At 51.2% G+C, this 13,814-nt stretch overlaps 1 protein-coding gene across 3 annotated transcripts in view; it reads left to right on the top strand.

The window, feature by feature from the left end:
- Positions 1-13,814, top strand: part of Prkar1b (protein kinase cAMP-dependent type I regulatory subunit beta) — an 83,666-nt gene that overhangs the window by 52,858 nt on the left and 16,994 nt on the right. For all 3 annotated transcript variants that reach the window (XM_042686689.1, XM_042686691.1, XM_042686690.1), the window contains exons 5-7: positions 1,601-1,662; positions 2,418-2,464; positions 12,250-12,408. In XM_042686689.1, the coding sequence (XP_042542623.1) occupies positions 1,601-1,662; positions 2,418-2,464; positions 12,250-12,408 (268 nt within the window). The remainder of the gene's footprint in view (positions 1-1,600; positions 1,663-2,417; positions 2,465-12,249; positions 12,409-13,814) is intronic.

The following is a 13,814-nucleotide window of genomic DNA, read 5'->3' on the forward strand; positions in this document are numbered from 1 at the left end:
TAGAATAATTAAATGGCCAGGCTGCTGGGTTGGCACAGATCCTGCCATGGCCTCACCAGCCTGGATGGCTTGGTGGATGCATGTGTTTTAGGGGTTCTGTGTTCTCTGTGTGCAGGCGCTGACTCCCCCTCCACCCCCCCCCCCCAAGCCTCCATTCCTGCATCCAAAATGTAGAACACTCCTATGAAAAGAAAAAGAAAGAAAGAAAGAAAGATGAGTCCAGTAGGATTATATTCACCCACAAGAGAAATGCTTGTCATCTATTGTGGCTCTGGATTCCCCCTCTCCCTTGCATGGTCGGTCATGGGGCTTGAACTCTGGGACTGGGCTCTGATCCTCAGCTCTTCAGCTCAAGGCAAGGGCTCGATTACTTGAGCCACAGCATCACTTCAGGCTTTCCTGCTCAGGCAGGCTGGCTTTGAACCTTGATCCTCAGATCTCAGCCTCCTGAGTAGCTAGGAGTACAAGCGTGAGCCACCGGCACCTGGTCTTTCCCTCCCCCCCGCCCCCCGCCCCAATACTAGAGCTTGAACTCTGGGGTCTAGGCACTGTCCCTGAGCTTCTTGCTCAAGTCTAGCACTCTACCACTTGAGCCACAGCTCCACTTTCAGCTTTCAGTCATTAATTAGAGATAAGAGTCTCACAGATTTTCTTTCCCAGGCTGGATTTGAACCATGAATCTTAGAGCTCAGCCTCCTAAATAGTTAGGATTACAGGCATGAGCCATCAATGATAGTGGCTCTGGCTTTTTGAAGTGGAGGCCAAATAAGTGCATAGAATGTGATCCTGCTTTTCTAACAAGCTGAACCTGTCTGCTCAGAGATGGACAGGGCATCTTATAGCCTTGGTCTCTGGAGAGCAGGGCATGAGTGCATTTTCTCCTTTGCCCGAAGACTTTAGTTTAGCAAGACCTGGACTTGGTTGGCTATGGTGGCTCATGACTGTAGTCCCAGCTACTCAAGAGATAAGACTGAGAAGATGGCAATTGAAAGCCAACCCCAGGTAAAAAGTTACTATCTCAACAACAATAACATGTGTCATGGTACCTGCTTGTCATTTCAACTACTTAGGAAGCATAAATAGGAGGATTACAATCCAAGTTAGCCCAGACAAAAACATGAGACCCTATCGTAGCCAACTGCTAGCTGTGGTAGCCCTAGTCTGTCATCTTAGCTACTTGGGGAACATAAATAGGATTTCAGTCCAGGATGGCCTGAACATAAACACAAGACTCAATCTCAAAAATAACTAGAAAAGCAAAAACAGCTGAAGGCATGTCTCAAGTGTTTTTATGTCTGCAAGTGTGAGGCCCTGAGTTCCAACCCAGTACTGCCAAAAACAAACAAACAAAAAGGTGAAATGTCAAGTGGTTGGCAGGAGCCATGTCTCCAATCCAGTATTTTGCTGGTTAATTGGAGATAAATTCTTGTGGATTTTTCTGCCTAAGCTGGCCTTGAACCATGATCCTTTAGAACTTAGCCTCTTGAGTAATTTAGAATTACTGGTGTGAGCCACTGGCTCTGCACTGAGTGCCAAAGCAGCAGGATTTATGCCACCCAGTGTTGCTGCATCCCTCAATGTGGTGTATTTTATTTTTCAGTGACATATTTGATGCCATGTTTCCAGTCACGCACATTGCCGGAGAGACTGTCATACAGCAAGGTATGTTCAGAGCCAGTGCCTTAGAAATACATATCACCAACTGGGCAGTAGTGGCTCATATCTGTAATCCTAGCTCCTCAGAGGCTTGGATCTGAGGATTCAAGTTCGAAGCCAGCCCAGGCAGGAGAGCCTGTTGAGACTAAACTACCCCCCAAAAACCCAGTAGTGCTTGTGAATCAAGTGGTAGTGCTAGCCTTGAGCAAAAGAAGCTCAGGGACAGTGCCTAGAGGTCCTGAGTTCAAATCCCAGGACTGGCACAAAAGAAAAGAAAGAAAAAAGGTGAGAGAGTGAGGGAGACCAGAAAAAAATGCATATGGGTATGTTCATGAGAATGTCCACTGACGAAACGAATGAACCTCAGCTTTAACCCACTGTTTCCATAAATGTTCTTATCATGAAAAATAAAACAGAAAAAAAAAGAAGTGAAATTAGCAAGATCCCTGTCTCAAGAAGCAAGCCAGGAGAGCTCATGCCTGTAATCCTAGCTACTCAGGAGGCTGAGATCTGAGGATCAAGATTCCAAGCCAGCCTGGTCAATTAACTACCCCAAAAGCTGGAAGTGGAGCTGTGGTTCAGATGGTAGAGCACTAGCCTAAAGCACAAAAGTCAAGCGAGAGCATGAGGTCCTCAGTGGCCTCATATACATCTCAGTACCAGCCAAAAAAATGAAAGAGGTAGTTGAGAGGAAAAACAAGAACAGTGCAATTCAGTGTGTCTTACCATGTCTGCCCTTTCTTCTTTGGTTTTGGTTCCAGGGAATGAAGGAGATAACTTCTACGTCATTGACCAGGGAGAAGCAGATGTGAGTATTGAAATGGGGAAATGGTTCTTCCACACCCTGAAGATTGCTCACTATTGAAGACCAGGTTTTCACACACCAGAGACTTACATTCCTAGTATCTTCTTTTGGGGGCTAGATCCACACCCTTGAACCTACAGGGTGGACTCTCTCCTGCTGAGCCCCAGACCTCATCAACAAAAGGACATTTCAGCTGCAAGCACACCTAGGATGGTACCACGGCCAGCACCCACTGTCACTGGGTTCTTTGCTGCCTCCAAATCAAAAGGATTAGACACCTTATCTTTTTTTTTTTTTTTTTTTTTTGCCAGTCTAGGGCTTGAACTCAAGGCCTGAGCACTGTCCTTGAGCTTTTTGCTCAAGGTTAGCGCTCTACCACTTGAGCCACAGTGCCACTTCCGGCTTTTTCTGTTTATGTGGTACTGAGGAATCGAACCCAGGGCTTCATGCATGCTAGGCAAGCACTCTACCTCTAAGCCATATTCCCAGCCCCAAGACACCCTATCTTATGATTGATGTGTGTGTTTGTGTGTGTGTGTGTGTATATGCACAGGTGTATGCACACCAGTACTATGGTCTGGGCACTGTCCTTTAGCTTTTTTCTCAAGGTTGGTGCTCTACCTTGTGAGCCACAGCACTGCTTCTGGCTTTTGGCTGGTTAATTGGAGATAGGGTTCTTATAGACTTTACTTCCCCAGGCTGGCTTTGAACTCTGATCCTTAGATCTCAGCCTCCTGAGTAGCTAGGATTACAGAGGTGAGCCACTAGTGCCTAGCCTGTGACCATTTCTTTAAAGTTTGTCTGTGGCAGAGTGGAAGCCACCTGGGGCCAGGGACCGAGTCTCTCCTCTTCCCTGAGGCTCCAGACATGGGCCCATTGCCCCTGAGCTCTACCATGCCCTCTTTTGCCCCACAGACTTGGTGCCTTCTGCTGAGGGGCCCCACCCTGCTCTAGGTAGCCCCTGTGTAGTGTCCAGGCCATGCCATGCCTGGCTGCCCTGTATAGGCTATTTCAGGCTTGGCGTTGGCTCCCAAGCCTCCATCCAGCTGGGTTGTGTCTGGACAGGGCGTTTTGTCATTTCCTCAGTGGCAGGGCTGTGTCCCTTGCCTGCCTGAGGTTTCTGGGAATCTCACAGAGCCATCTCCTTCCGGAGCTGTGGCACAGGAAGTGAGTCACCCTGCCGTCCTGCCGTGAGCACCCGCTTTGTCACAACCCTGGCCCTCTGTCTCAGCTCCAGCCCAGCCCCTCTACCCCACTGCTGGGATCTGGCAGCTCTTCTCTCCCCAAACAGGGAAACTGAGGCAAGAGCTAAAGACCCCCTGGGGTAAAGGCTGCCTAAAGGCTGCCATGAGGGGAAAGGGTAAGGAGGAATGAGGTGACACTGGGTTGAGTTTGGTTAGACACCAACACCTCAGTTGGACACCAGTGGCTCACGCCTGTAAGACTAGATAATCAGAAGGCTGAGATCTGAAGATCAAAGCTGGAGGCCAAGGTGGGCCCAAAAGCCCGTGAGCCTCTTATCTCCAATGAAGCCCAAAAAGCCAGGCTGGAGGTGTAGCCCAAATGGTAGAGCACCAGTCCAGTAAGCTCAAGATTCTGAGTTCAAACTCTGGTATTGGCAAAAAAGAAAAGAAGGAAAAAGAAGAAAGAAAAGAAGAGGAAGAGCTGGGTGCCAGTGGCTCACGCCTACTCAGGAGGCTGAGATTTGAGGATTGAGGTTCAAAGCCAGCCCAGGCAGGAACATCCCTGAGACTCTTTTTTTTTTTTTTTTCCAGTTAACTACCAGAAAACTGGAAGTGGTATTGTGGCTTAAGTGGTAGAGTACTTGCTTTGAGCTGAAGTACTGAGGGACAGCACCCGGGCCCAGAGTTCAAGCCCCACAACGACAATAAATAAATGAAGGAAGGAAGGAAGGAAGGAAGGAAGGAAGGAAGGAAGGAAGGAAGGAAGGAAGGAAGGAAGGAAGGAGGAAGAAGTATTATCACAGAGGAAATCTGGATGAGGACCACCTACAGCCTCACCTGATACAGGGGTCAAAGATCTGATGTGGCCTTCTTAGACTATTTCGCCTTCCTTAGGGCTGCCTCTTGCCGTCCTGGACATGCCAGGACCCCTTCCACTTGCAGCTTACCCCATTGAGGGCAGCCCTCCACCTCTACCCCTTACCTGTCTGGGGCCCCAGTGTAGTTCCCCCACCCCCCATCAGACCAGCCAACACCTGGGCTGCAGAAGTGACAGGAAGTAAACCTGTCTTGTTCCTGTGTTGTCCTGGGCTGAGGATCACTGAGAGGAAGGGATTGAATTTTCCCAGATCCCCCAACTCACCCCAGCAGGAGCCCCTTTCCACCCCTTTCCCAGGGACAGCATCCAGGCTCCCTTGCCTTAGGCCTGGAGACCATCCAGGAGGTTGCCTGGCTTGCATGCTCTCTATCTCTCTTTCTGTCTCTGTTTCTCTGACTATCTCTCAGTCTCTCCTTTCTCTGTCTCTGTCTCTGTGACTCTGTCTCTTTGTTTCTCTGTCTCTGTCTCTCTCAGAGCTGGATTCCTGCAGACCAAGGAACGCAGAAAACAATTTTTTTCCCAGTCCTGGGGCTTGAACTCAGGGCCTGGGTGCTCTATGCTCAAGGCGAGAGTTCTACCACTTGAGCCATATTGCCACTTGTGGCATTTTCTGAGTAAATTACTGGAGATAAGAATCTCATAGCCGAGCGCTAGTGACCCATACCTGTAATCCTAGTTACTCAGGAGGCTGAGATCTGAGGATCATGGTTCAAAGCGAACCCAGGCAAGAAACTCCATGAGACTCATCTCCAATAAGCCACCAGAAAACTGGAAGTGGCACTATGGCTCAAGTGGTAGAGTGCTCGCCTTGAGCTGAAGAGCTCAGGGACAGTGCCCAGACCCAGAGTTCAAGCCCCATGACCACCACCAACAACAAAAAAGAATCTCATGGACTTTCTTGCCTGGCTTTGAACTGTGATCCTCAGATCTCAGCCTCTTTGACTAGCTAGGATTATAGGTGTGATCCACCAGTTCCCAGAAGACAACTCTTGTCAAGGAAAAAGCAAGCTCACCTTCCCCTGATTAGCGTACCCCAAATACACCATTTGGACATGTCCAGCCCTCCCTTTTCCTTTCCACCTCTCTGTAGGTCCCCCTCTCAGCCTGGAAGTTCAAGGTCAAAGGCAGCTTCAAGGTTCTCTCTGGACTCACCTGGCCAGAGCCTGGATGTGGGGGCACCATGGGTAGGTGCCTGGTTTGTGGTTACGGCCTGGCACTGGAATCACCCAGAGACCAGATGGCACAAGTCTATGATGGCTGGGCCAGCCTGTGAGTGGGCCGGCAGGCCAGCCTCTTTGCCCATCACTTTGATGGCTGTGGCCAGACTTTCCAGTGGGACAGGACAGGACAGGACAGGACAGGACAGGAAGGGGAGTGCCTGTGGGATAGGCAGGCTGTGCTGGAGGGGGCATCTGGTGTGCAGGAAAACCACGCAGGGCCCTGGAAAGGTGCCTGTGAGGAGTTGGTGAGGGGTTGGCCAGCTGGGGAGCTGGGCTGAGTTACGGGCTGAGATGACCATAATTACTGTCATTACAGCTCTGAAGAGCCGCAGGGGCCAGCCTGAAGCCCTGCTTCCTCTAAGTTTGTTTATGCAGCCCTGTAAATGACTGCTCTGGGGCTGACGTGCCAGGCCCCTCCATCTGCCTGGAGATGCTCCGGAGAGGTGGGCTGGGGTCCTGAATCCCCAGCCCCAGGGTGGACAGGACCCTCCTTCCCCACCAAGTTCCAGATGCACTGGTTTGGTTTAAATTATTATTATTATTTTTACAGAGACAGGGATGGGAGGGGCTGCTAGCGTGTGTGTGTGTGTGTGTGTGTGTGTGTGTGTGTGTGTGTGTGTGTGTGTTGCCAAGAGCTATAATCCATTTTCTAAGTATAAAAATAACTTCCAATTTATTTTATTCATGGAACACAGCATTTCTACTTAAAAGGACACTCTACTGCTTTTTAAAATATATATCTATGTTTTTTCAGCACTGGGCTATGGGTGTGTGTGTGTGTGTGTGTGTGTGTGTGTGTGTGTGTGTGTGTGTGTAATGGGGATTGAACTCAGGGTCCAGGTGCAGTCCCTAGCTTTTTCACTCAAGGCTAGCACTCTACCACTTGAGCCATAGCTTCACTTCTGGCTTTTTAAGTAGTTAATTGGAGTATCCTAGACTTTACTGCCTGGGCTGGCTTTGAACTGTGATCCTTAGATCTCAGCCTCCCTGGTAGTTAGGATGACAGATGTAAGCCACTGGTACTAGGATTTTGAAGCCTCCCACTTGAGCCATACTCCCTAGCACCCCTTTATTTTTGTTTTATTGTTTTTCCAAATAGGTCCTCACATTTTTGCCCCCAGAGTCAGTCTAAGCTTTGATTGTTCCTCGCAAGCCTCCCTCTGAGCTGACATTACAGATGTACACCATTGTATCTGAGTTTATTTGTTGAGATAGGGAAGTCGTGTTCATTTTTTTGCCTAGACTGGCCTTGACTTTTCATCCTCCTTACTAGCTGGGATTACAGGTATGAGCCACTGATCTAAGCCCTGCCATTGGTGATACAGGTTCAGGGGGTATACAGTTCCATCTTGTGCCTCCCTGAGATCTGATCCATCTCTAGTAGTTCTGGGCTACTTGTTGGGTTGGGGCTCCTAGCTCTATGTTCCTTTCCAGATTTCCATGGTCTTTGGGGTCTGTACGCTCCAGACTTTTCTCTGGCTTTGGAAGAAAAGTGGGTTTTACCTTTCAAAGGCAGGGAGAAGGCCCTTGCCCTGGCACCTCTGTGGCTCCCACTGGGGAATGTTCGTTGCGTGTGTGTGTGTGTGTGTGTGTGTGTAAATTTAAATAACATGAATTTTTATTACTATTAGGGGCACAGTTCAGTGTTAGGTAGCTGTCTACAAAAATGTTCTCACCATCCCGGATTGAAACTTTGTCCCCATCAAATGTTGATGTTTCTACGAATCTGACTTCTCTTGACAGGAGGGCGGTGGTGGACTCACGTAAAGTATCCTTCTGCATTTGGATTTTCTTACTCAGTATGGGACCCTCAAGTTAGAATGTCCTTCCTGTTCAAGGCTGAGTAATATTCTGCTGTGTGCCTAGATTACCTTTCATTTGTTTGCCATCCATCTGTCAGTGGTCACATGGGCACACAGCTTCTGCCTTGGGATGGACTGACAGTGATTGTGGGGTGTGGAGACTCTGCTTGTGGGGTGTTACGTTTTACTTAGTCATTTATTGAACACTGGGTGGCCATGGCCCAAGGTACTGGCTGGGGAGATTGTTCTGGAAGACTTGGAGCCTCTCAAGAATATTTGCCCTCATCTAAGGGTAACCCAGTCTAGAGCCACCCCACTGCAGATGAAACCCCAATAACATACAGATTGTTGACCCCAGGTCCAGGTGGGGCCTGGAGCCTGTTTCTTTTCTTTTTTCTGTTTGAGTGGAGTTTCACTATGCAGACCCAGCTGGTCCTGAACTCACCCTTTTCTTGCCTCCGCTTTCCCATGTTGGGAAGCGGGTATGCATGGCCGCTTCCTCTCTGGAGTCTGTGAAGGGTGGGGTGCTGCGGGCCCTCAGGTGGCACAGCCTCTTTCTCATCCAGCCTTTCTCCGGCTGTCCCCAGCCAGCATCTCTGTGTAGGGAGACAGGACTGTTCCCTCTGGGAATGAACCCAGCACTGGGGGCTTCCTGTAGCTTCTGGAATTCGCAGCCAAACCCTTCCTTTGATCAGTCTTAACTCTAATGCATCTCCAGCCCTGTGGGCAGAGCAGTTCCCTTCCTGATCCAGTTTTGCCTCAGGATCTTGGCACGGCTATCCTTCCACCTTGAGCATTCGTGTGTGTGTGTGTGTGTGTGTGTGTGTGTGTGTGTGCGTGTGTGTGTGTGTGTGTGTGTGTGTGTGTCTCTGGGCATTCTCTGCTCATGACTGGCTCAAGTTCACATCCATGGGAAAGTCCTCAGTGGAACTCCCCTCCTCTGGACATCACCTTCCATTTTCTCTGAGGCCTTGGTGGACATGTTTGTCAGTTTGCCTGTGGCCCATCTCAGTGCTGGTTGGTAGTTGAAAGGCACAGGGAGCCAGGAGTGCCCACAGCAGCAGGGGAAATAGGGTAGGTGACTGAAGAAAGCATGGTGGAGCCAGGCATTGTGGCTCACGCCTGTAATCCTAACTACTCAGGAGGCTGAGATAGGAGAATCGTGGTTCAAAGCCAGCCCAGGCAGGAAATTCCATGAGACTCTTTGTTTTCTCCAATTAAGTAGCAAAAAGTTGGAAGTAGAACTGGGGCTCAAATGATAAGAGCACCAGCCTAGAGAGAGAAAAAAAAAGCTCAAGGACAGCATCCAAGAAAAGAGTTCAAGTCCCAGGATTGGCGTGCGCACACAAGCATGTATGCTCATGCACACACACACACACACAGAGGCACGCACACAGCCCACAGATGCTGTGTCCACAGGACACACGGCCACGCCTTGGGGAGCATAATGCAGCCCAGTGGGGTCTCCTGCTATTTTTCTTTCTAAAGAAGAAGGAAAAAAAATAATAAAAAAGCACCAACACAAGAGAAGTCCCTTTGCGTACCAGCTGGGTGGGGTCCGCGCTGTGCCGGGAGCAGAGACAGAGCACAGTGTCCTGAGAAAGATGGCCCCTTTGTCCTCCAGGGTGGCGCTGGCCGGTCCCTGGATGCACAATGCTTTCCTCTAATGCCTTTGGGGGGCCGTGGGAGGCTGGGGGGCTTCCCAGTGAGGAGGGGGCTTCCTGCAGCAGGTCCTAGCTGCCCTTGCTCATGCAGAGACAATGTGTGGCCTCAGGAAAGAGGAAAGTATGGCTGCCACACTAGCTGGACAGGACACATCCAGCCACCCTGTGTTTTGTTCTGGGGGACCTCGTGTACTGTGCTGGGGCTGGGGTTTCCTGGCCCTGCACCCTGAAAAGAGACTGGCTCGGCCACCTGGGCTCCCGGCCGGTGGCTCTCACCAGGGCTGCCCCCTGGCAGGGCTCTGGGGTTGAGGCCATGCCACCCTCAGATTTGTGACCCCAGAGCCCGCCCACACTCCTGACTTGGCACTTGGCACAGGGTCACCCACAAGGGCTAAAGCATGGGGTGGGTGGTGGGGGAGAGCAACCTCTAGAGACTGGCATTCAACCGCAGCCAGCGAAGCAGAGCAAAGGTGGCCCTGGGATACCACAGAGAATGGCGCCCCAGGGCTGCGGCACCCAACAAACCAGGGCAGAGCAGCCCAGGCCCAGGGTGGATGAGCCAAGTGGGGGAGGGTGGCACGGGGGAGGGGCACCCACAAGGAGTGGCAGTGCACATGGGCTAATGTCTGCTCTCTCTCTCTCTCTCACACACACACACATGCACACCTACATGTTCACTTTCACACAGCCATGTTTGCATTTTCACAAGCACATTTGCACACACATGCACACAGCTGTTTGCACAACACTGGCATGCTCGCATTTACACACACTTACATATGGTCACACACACACGTGTTTTCATGCCCACATGTACAGTCATACACAGCTGCACGTCATGTTCATTTTCCAGTCATGCTTGCACACACATGCTTGCACAGAATGCATCTGCATGCTCACATTCATACACACCTTGTACATTCATTTACACACATGCATGCACCTTGTCATGTATATTCGTGTGCATTTCCACCTCCATGTGCACACTCATCTCCATGTGCTCACCTTGGTAGTCACACTCATGCGTATTCACACGTCTGTGCACGTACCTGCACTCCTGTGCTCAGATTTATGTGTTAAACTTTTTTTGTTAGTCATAGGGCTTAAACTCAAGGCCTGGGTGCTGTCCCTGAGCGTTTTTTTTTTTTATTGGTCATGGGGCCTGAACTCTGGGCCTGGGCACTGTCCCTCAGCTCTTCAGCTGAAGGCTAGCACTCTACCATTTGAGCGTCAGCCCCACTTCCGGCTTTTTCTGCTTATGTGGTGCTGAGGAATTGAACCCAGGGCCTCATGCATGCAAGGCAAGCACTCTACCACTGAGCCACCTTCCCAGCCCCCCTGAGCTCTTTTTTGCTCAAAGCTAGTACTCAACCACTTGGAGCCACGGCTCCACTTCTGGTTTTCTGGTGGTCAATTGGAGAGAAGAATCTCATGGACTTTCCTGGCTTGGAACCATGATCCTCTGATCTCAGCCTCCTGAGTAGCAAGGGTTCCAGACACCCGGCTTACATGTTCAAGGTATATGTCTTTGAGGAGAGCTGTGCCAGCTCAGCGGGGAGAGGAGGCTGCAGGTACCCTATGATCATTGCCCTGCCCCAGGCTCTGAGTCCCCTTTGTGGAAACAAGATGCAGAGTCCCTAGGGCTGCCTGTGGGCTCCCCAAATTCACCCCTAGAATGCCAGCATTGCTGCTTCTCTCACCACGGGCCTCCACTGCCCAGCTCTCTGCCCGGTGTAGCAATCAGGAGGAATCTGTCTTCAGATTTCCCCAGGGCCCATGTGGGTTCCCCCTCAAGTTTCTGGACCCCTCCTTAGGAAGTGGGGCACCCGCAAGGCCAGGCAGGAGGCTGCAGACCCAGCCAGGGCCACACACACACTCCCTCTCCCCACTTTCAGGGTGTAGCCATCTCCTGATTAACCGTGGGATTGCCCATGGCCACCCGTGGGGCTCTGCAGACAGAAAGGTCTGTGCTCCGGTTATTGTCAGATCATAATGAGTCATTGATTTCGAGAAGAATCCCTCGGTGATTCAGCGCCGTCCATTCTCCCTGCACACACCCATTCTTGCTTGGGGAAGTCGTGTGTGCGCTCATTGACACGCTGCGGGGGGAAAAGGGAGCCATTGTGGTGATGGGGAGTAACCGGGGTGCACAGTGAAGAGCAGAATGAACAGTCCGTACCATTCTTGCCGGACATGCACAGCGTGCGTGCCAGGCTGAAAAGAACCTTGTCCCGACTCCTTCTTGGCACAGCTTGGCAGCCGTGCACGGCCGAGGGGTTCCATTCAGGCTCCAAGCCAAAGGGCTTTGGTGCCGTACATGGAGGGATGATGGAAGTGGGGTAGGCACGGGGGACTGCGCACACTGGTGCTCCCAGGGGGCTGGGCAGTGTGTGATAGCGTGTGGGGGACACACTGGGGACCCTTGCTTGGAAAGGGCAGGGGCAGCGTGTCCACCTAGCCTGTCAGCCCATGCATGGTGACAGGTTAGTATTCAGAGTCTGTTGATGAGCAATGTATTGAATCAGAGATCTGGCAGGGAGGTGGGACACCCCGGGCTGCAGGTCAGGCCCCAGGGTGCTTCTATCTGGTTCTGCTGACCGCCGTGGCTCTGACCAGATCAGTAGATGGCCCACCACAGTCCCTGCCAGTCTGAGGCCACCTCCCAGGCAGGGAGGTCTGTGGGGACTCAGCAGGGGACATAGTCTGTGCTGGTATCTCAAGAGAGATCAGACCAGACACTGGTGGCTCACGCCTGTAACTGTAGCTACTGAAGAGGCTGATCTTAGAGGATCACAATTTGGGACCAGTCTGGGCAGAGAAGTCCTCAGAGACTCCCATCTCTAATTAACTAGCAAAAAGCCAGGCTGGAGGCATGGCTCAAGTGGTTGAGTGCTGGCCTTGAGTAAGAAAGTTGAGTGAGAGTTTGAGAACCTGAGTTCAAGACCCACAACTGGCACAGAGAGAGAGAGAGAGAGAGAGAGAGAGAGAGCTCATACACATAGCCATGCCATTCCTTTCTTTGTCCCCCGTGTCCCCTGCAGGTGTATGTGAACGGGGAGTGGGTGACTAATATCAGTGAAGGCGGCAGTTTCGGGGAACTCGCACTCATCTATGGCACCCCCAGAGCTGCCACGGTGAAAGCCAAGACCGACCTCAAGCTCTGGGGCATTGACCGCGACAGCTACCGGCGCATTCTCATGGTGAGTGACACCCTGGCCGGGGAAACTGAGCCAGGAAGAAAAGGCAGCAGCTGAGTCTGGCGCCCCGTCCCCTCTTGGCCAGGCGCACCCCAAAGGAACCCTGATAGAAGGTGAAGACATTTCTTATCCTCCCTGACACAAGGAGCTGAATGAGAAAATATTGGGAGGGTTCCAGAAAGAAGACAGTTAGAAGGTCTGGGAAGTCCTTTTTGCTTTTTTGCTTTGCTTTCCCTCTCTCCTGCTGACTGTCTGGAACATGATTGTAATGCCTGGAGCTCCAGCTGCTATCTTGGATCATGAGGTAGCTTTAAAAATGAAACTCACAGCCTAGTGCCAGTGGCTCAGGCCTGTAATCCTAGCTACTCAGGAGGCTGAGATCTGAGGATCACAGTTCAAAGCCAGCCCAGACAGGAAAGTCTATGAGACTCTTCAATAAACCACCAGAAAACTAGAAGTGGTGCTGTGGCTCAAGTGGTAGAGTGCTAGCCTTGAGCTGAAGAGCTGAGGGACAGTGCCTGGGCCCAGAGTTCAAGACCCATGACCGACAAAAAAAAAAAAAAAAGCCCCACCAAAGTAGTGAGGCAGAAATGCATGGAGTACACTGTGCCAGGGCTAGTTAGGGCGGATATGGCCATGCAGCAGGTGTTCATGGGTGGTTCTGAAGGACGCTTCCTTACTCACCCTTCATGCTGCCCACAGGGTGCTGATATAGGTCCAGTTGGAAATCCAAGGTGGTTAATAAACACAGACCTCTAATCAGACAGGGACTATTCCCTGCCGAGGGCAGGGAGGGGCTTCTGTCTTATTATTATTACAGGCTCACACCTGTAATCCTAGCTAGTCAGAAGGTTGAGATCTGAGGATTGTAGTTCAAAGCCAGCCTGAGCAGGAAAGTCCTTGAGACTCTTATTTTCACTTAACCACCAGAAAACCTGAAGTGGAACTGTGGCTCCAAGTGGTAGAACACTAGCCTTGAGCAAAAAGAGCTCAGGGATAGCACCCAGGCCTGAATTCAAGCCCCAATGACCAACCAACAAGAAAGAGAGAGTGGGGTGAGGGAGAGAGAAAGAGAGAGAGAGAAAGAGAGAGAGAGAGAGAGAGAGAGAAGTTGCCTTCCCCCCACGAGGCTACATTGGGGCAGTGTCCTGGGACAGGAAGCCTGGGCCAAAAGACTGTTCAGAAGAAGCAAGTGCAAAGGCCAGGAGGTAGGAGCTCCCTGGAATGCTGTGGGCCAGCAAGGAAGCCATGACAGATAGGGAAGGGTAAAGGCTTAGACTAGAGGGTCTGGAGAGCTCTGTTCCGAGGACCAGCAGCCTCCACTAGGGCTGGTGCACCTATGACCCAGAGCCACAGTGAGGTGTTTAAGCTGACTTGATATGTCTTAGGGGCTGGGAATGTGGCTCACA

The sequence above is a fragment of the Dipodomys spectabilis genome, unplaced genomic scaffold, assembly GCF_019054845.1.
Source record: "Dipodomys spectabilis isolate Male_0828 unplaced genomic scaffold, ASM1905484v1 ptg000098l, whole genome shotgun sequence".
Lineage (NCBI taxonomy): Eukaryota > Metazoa > Chordata > Mammalia > Rodentia > Heteromyidae > Dipodomys > Dipodomys spectabilis.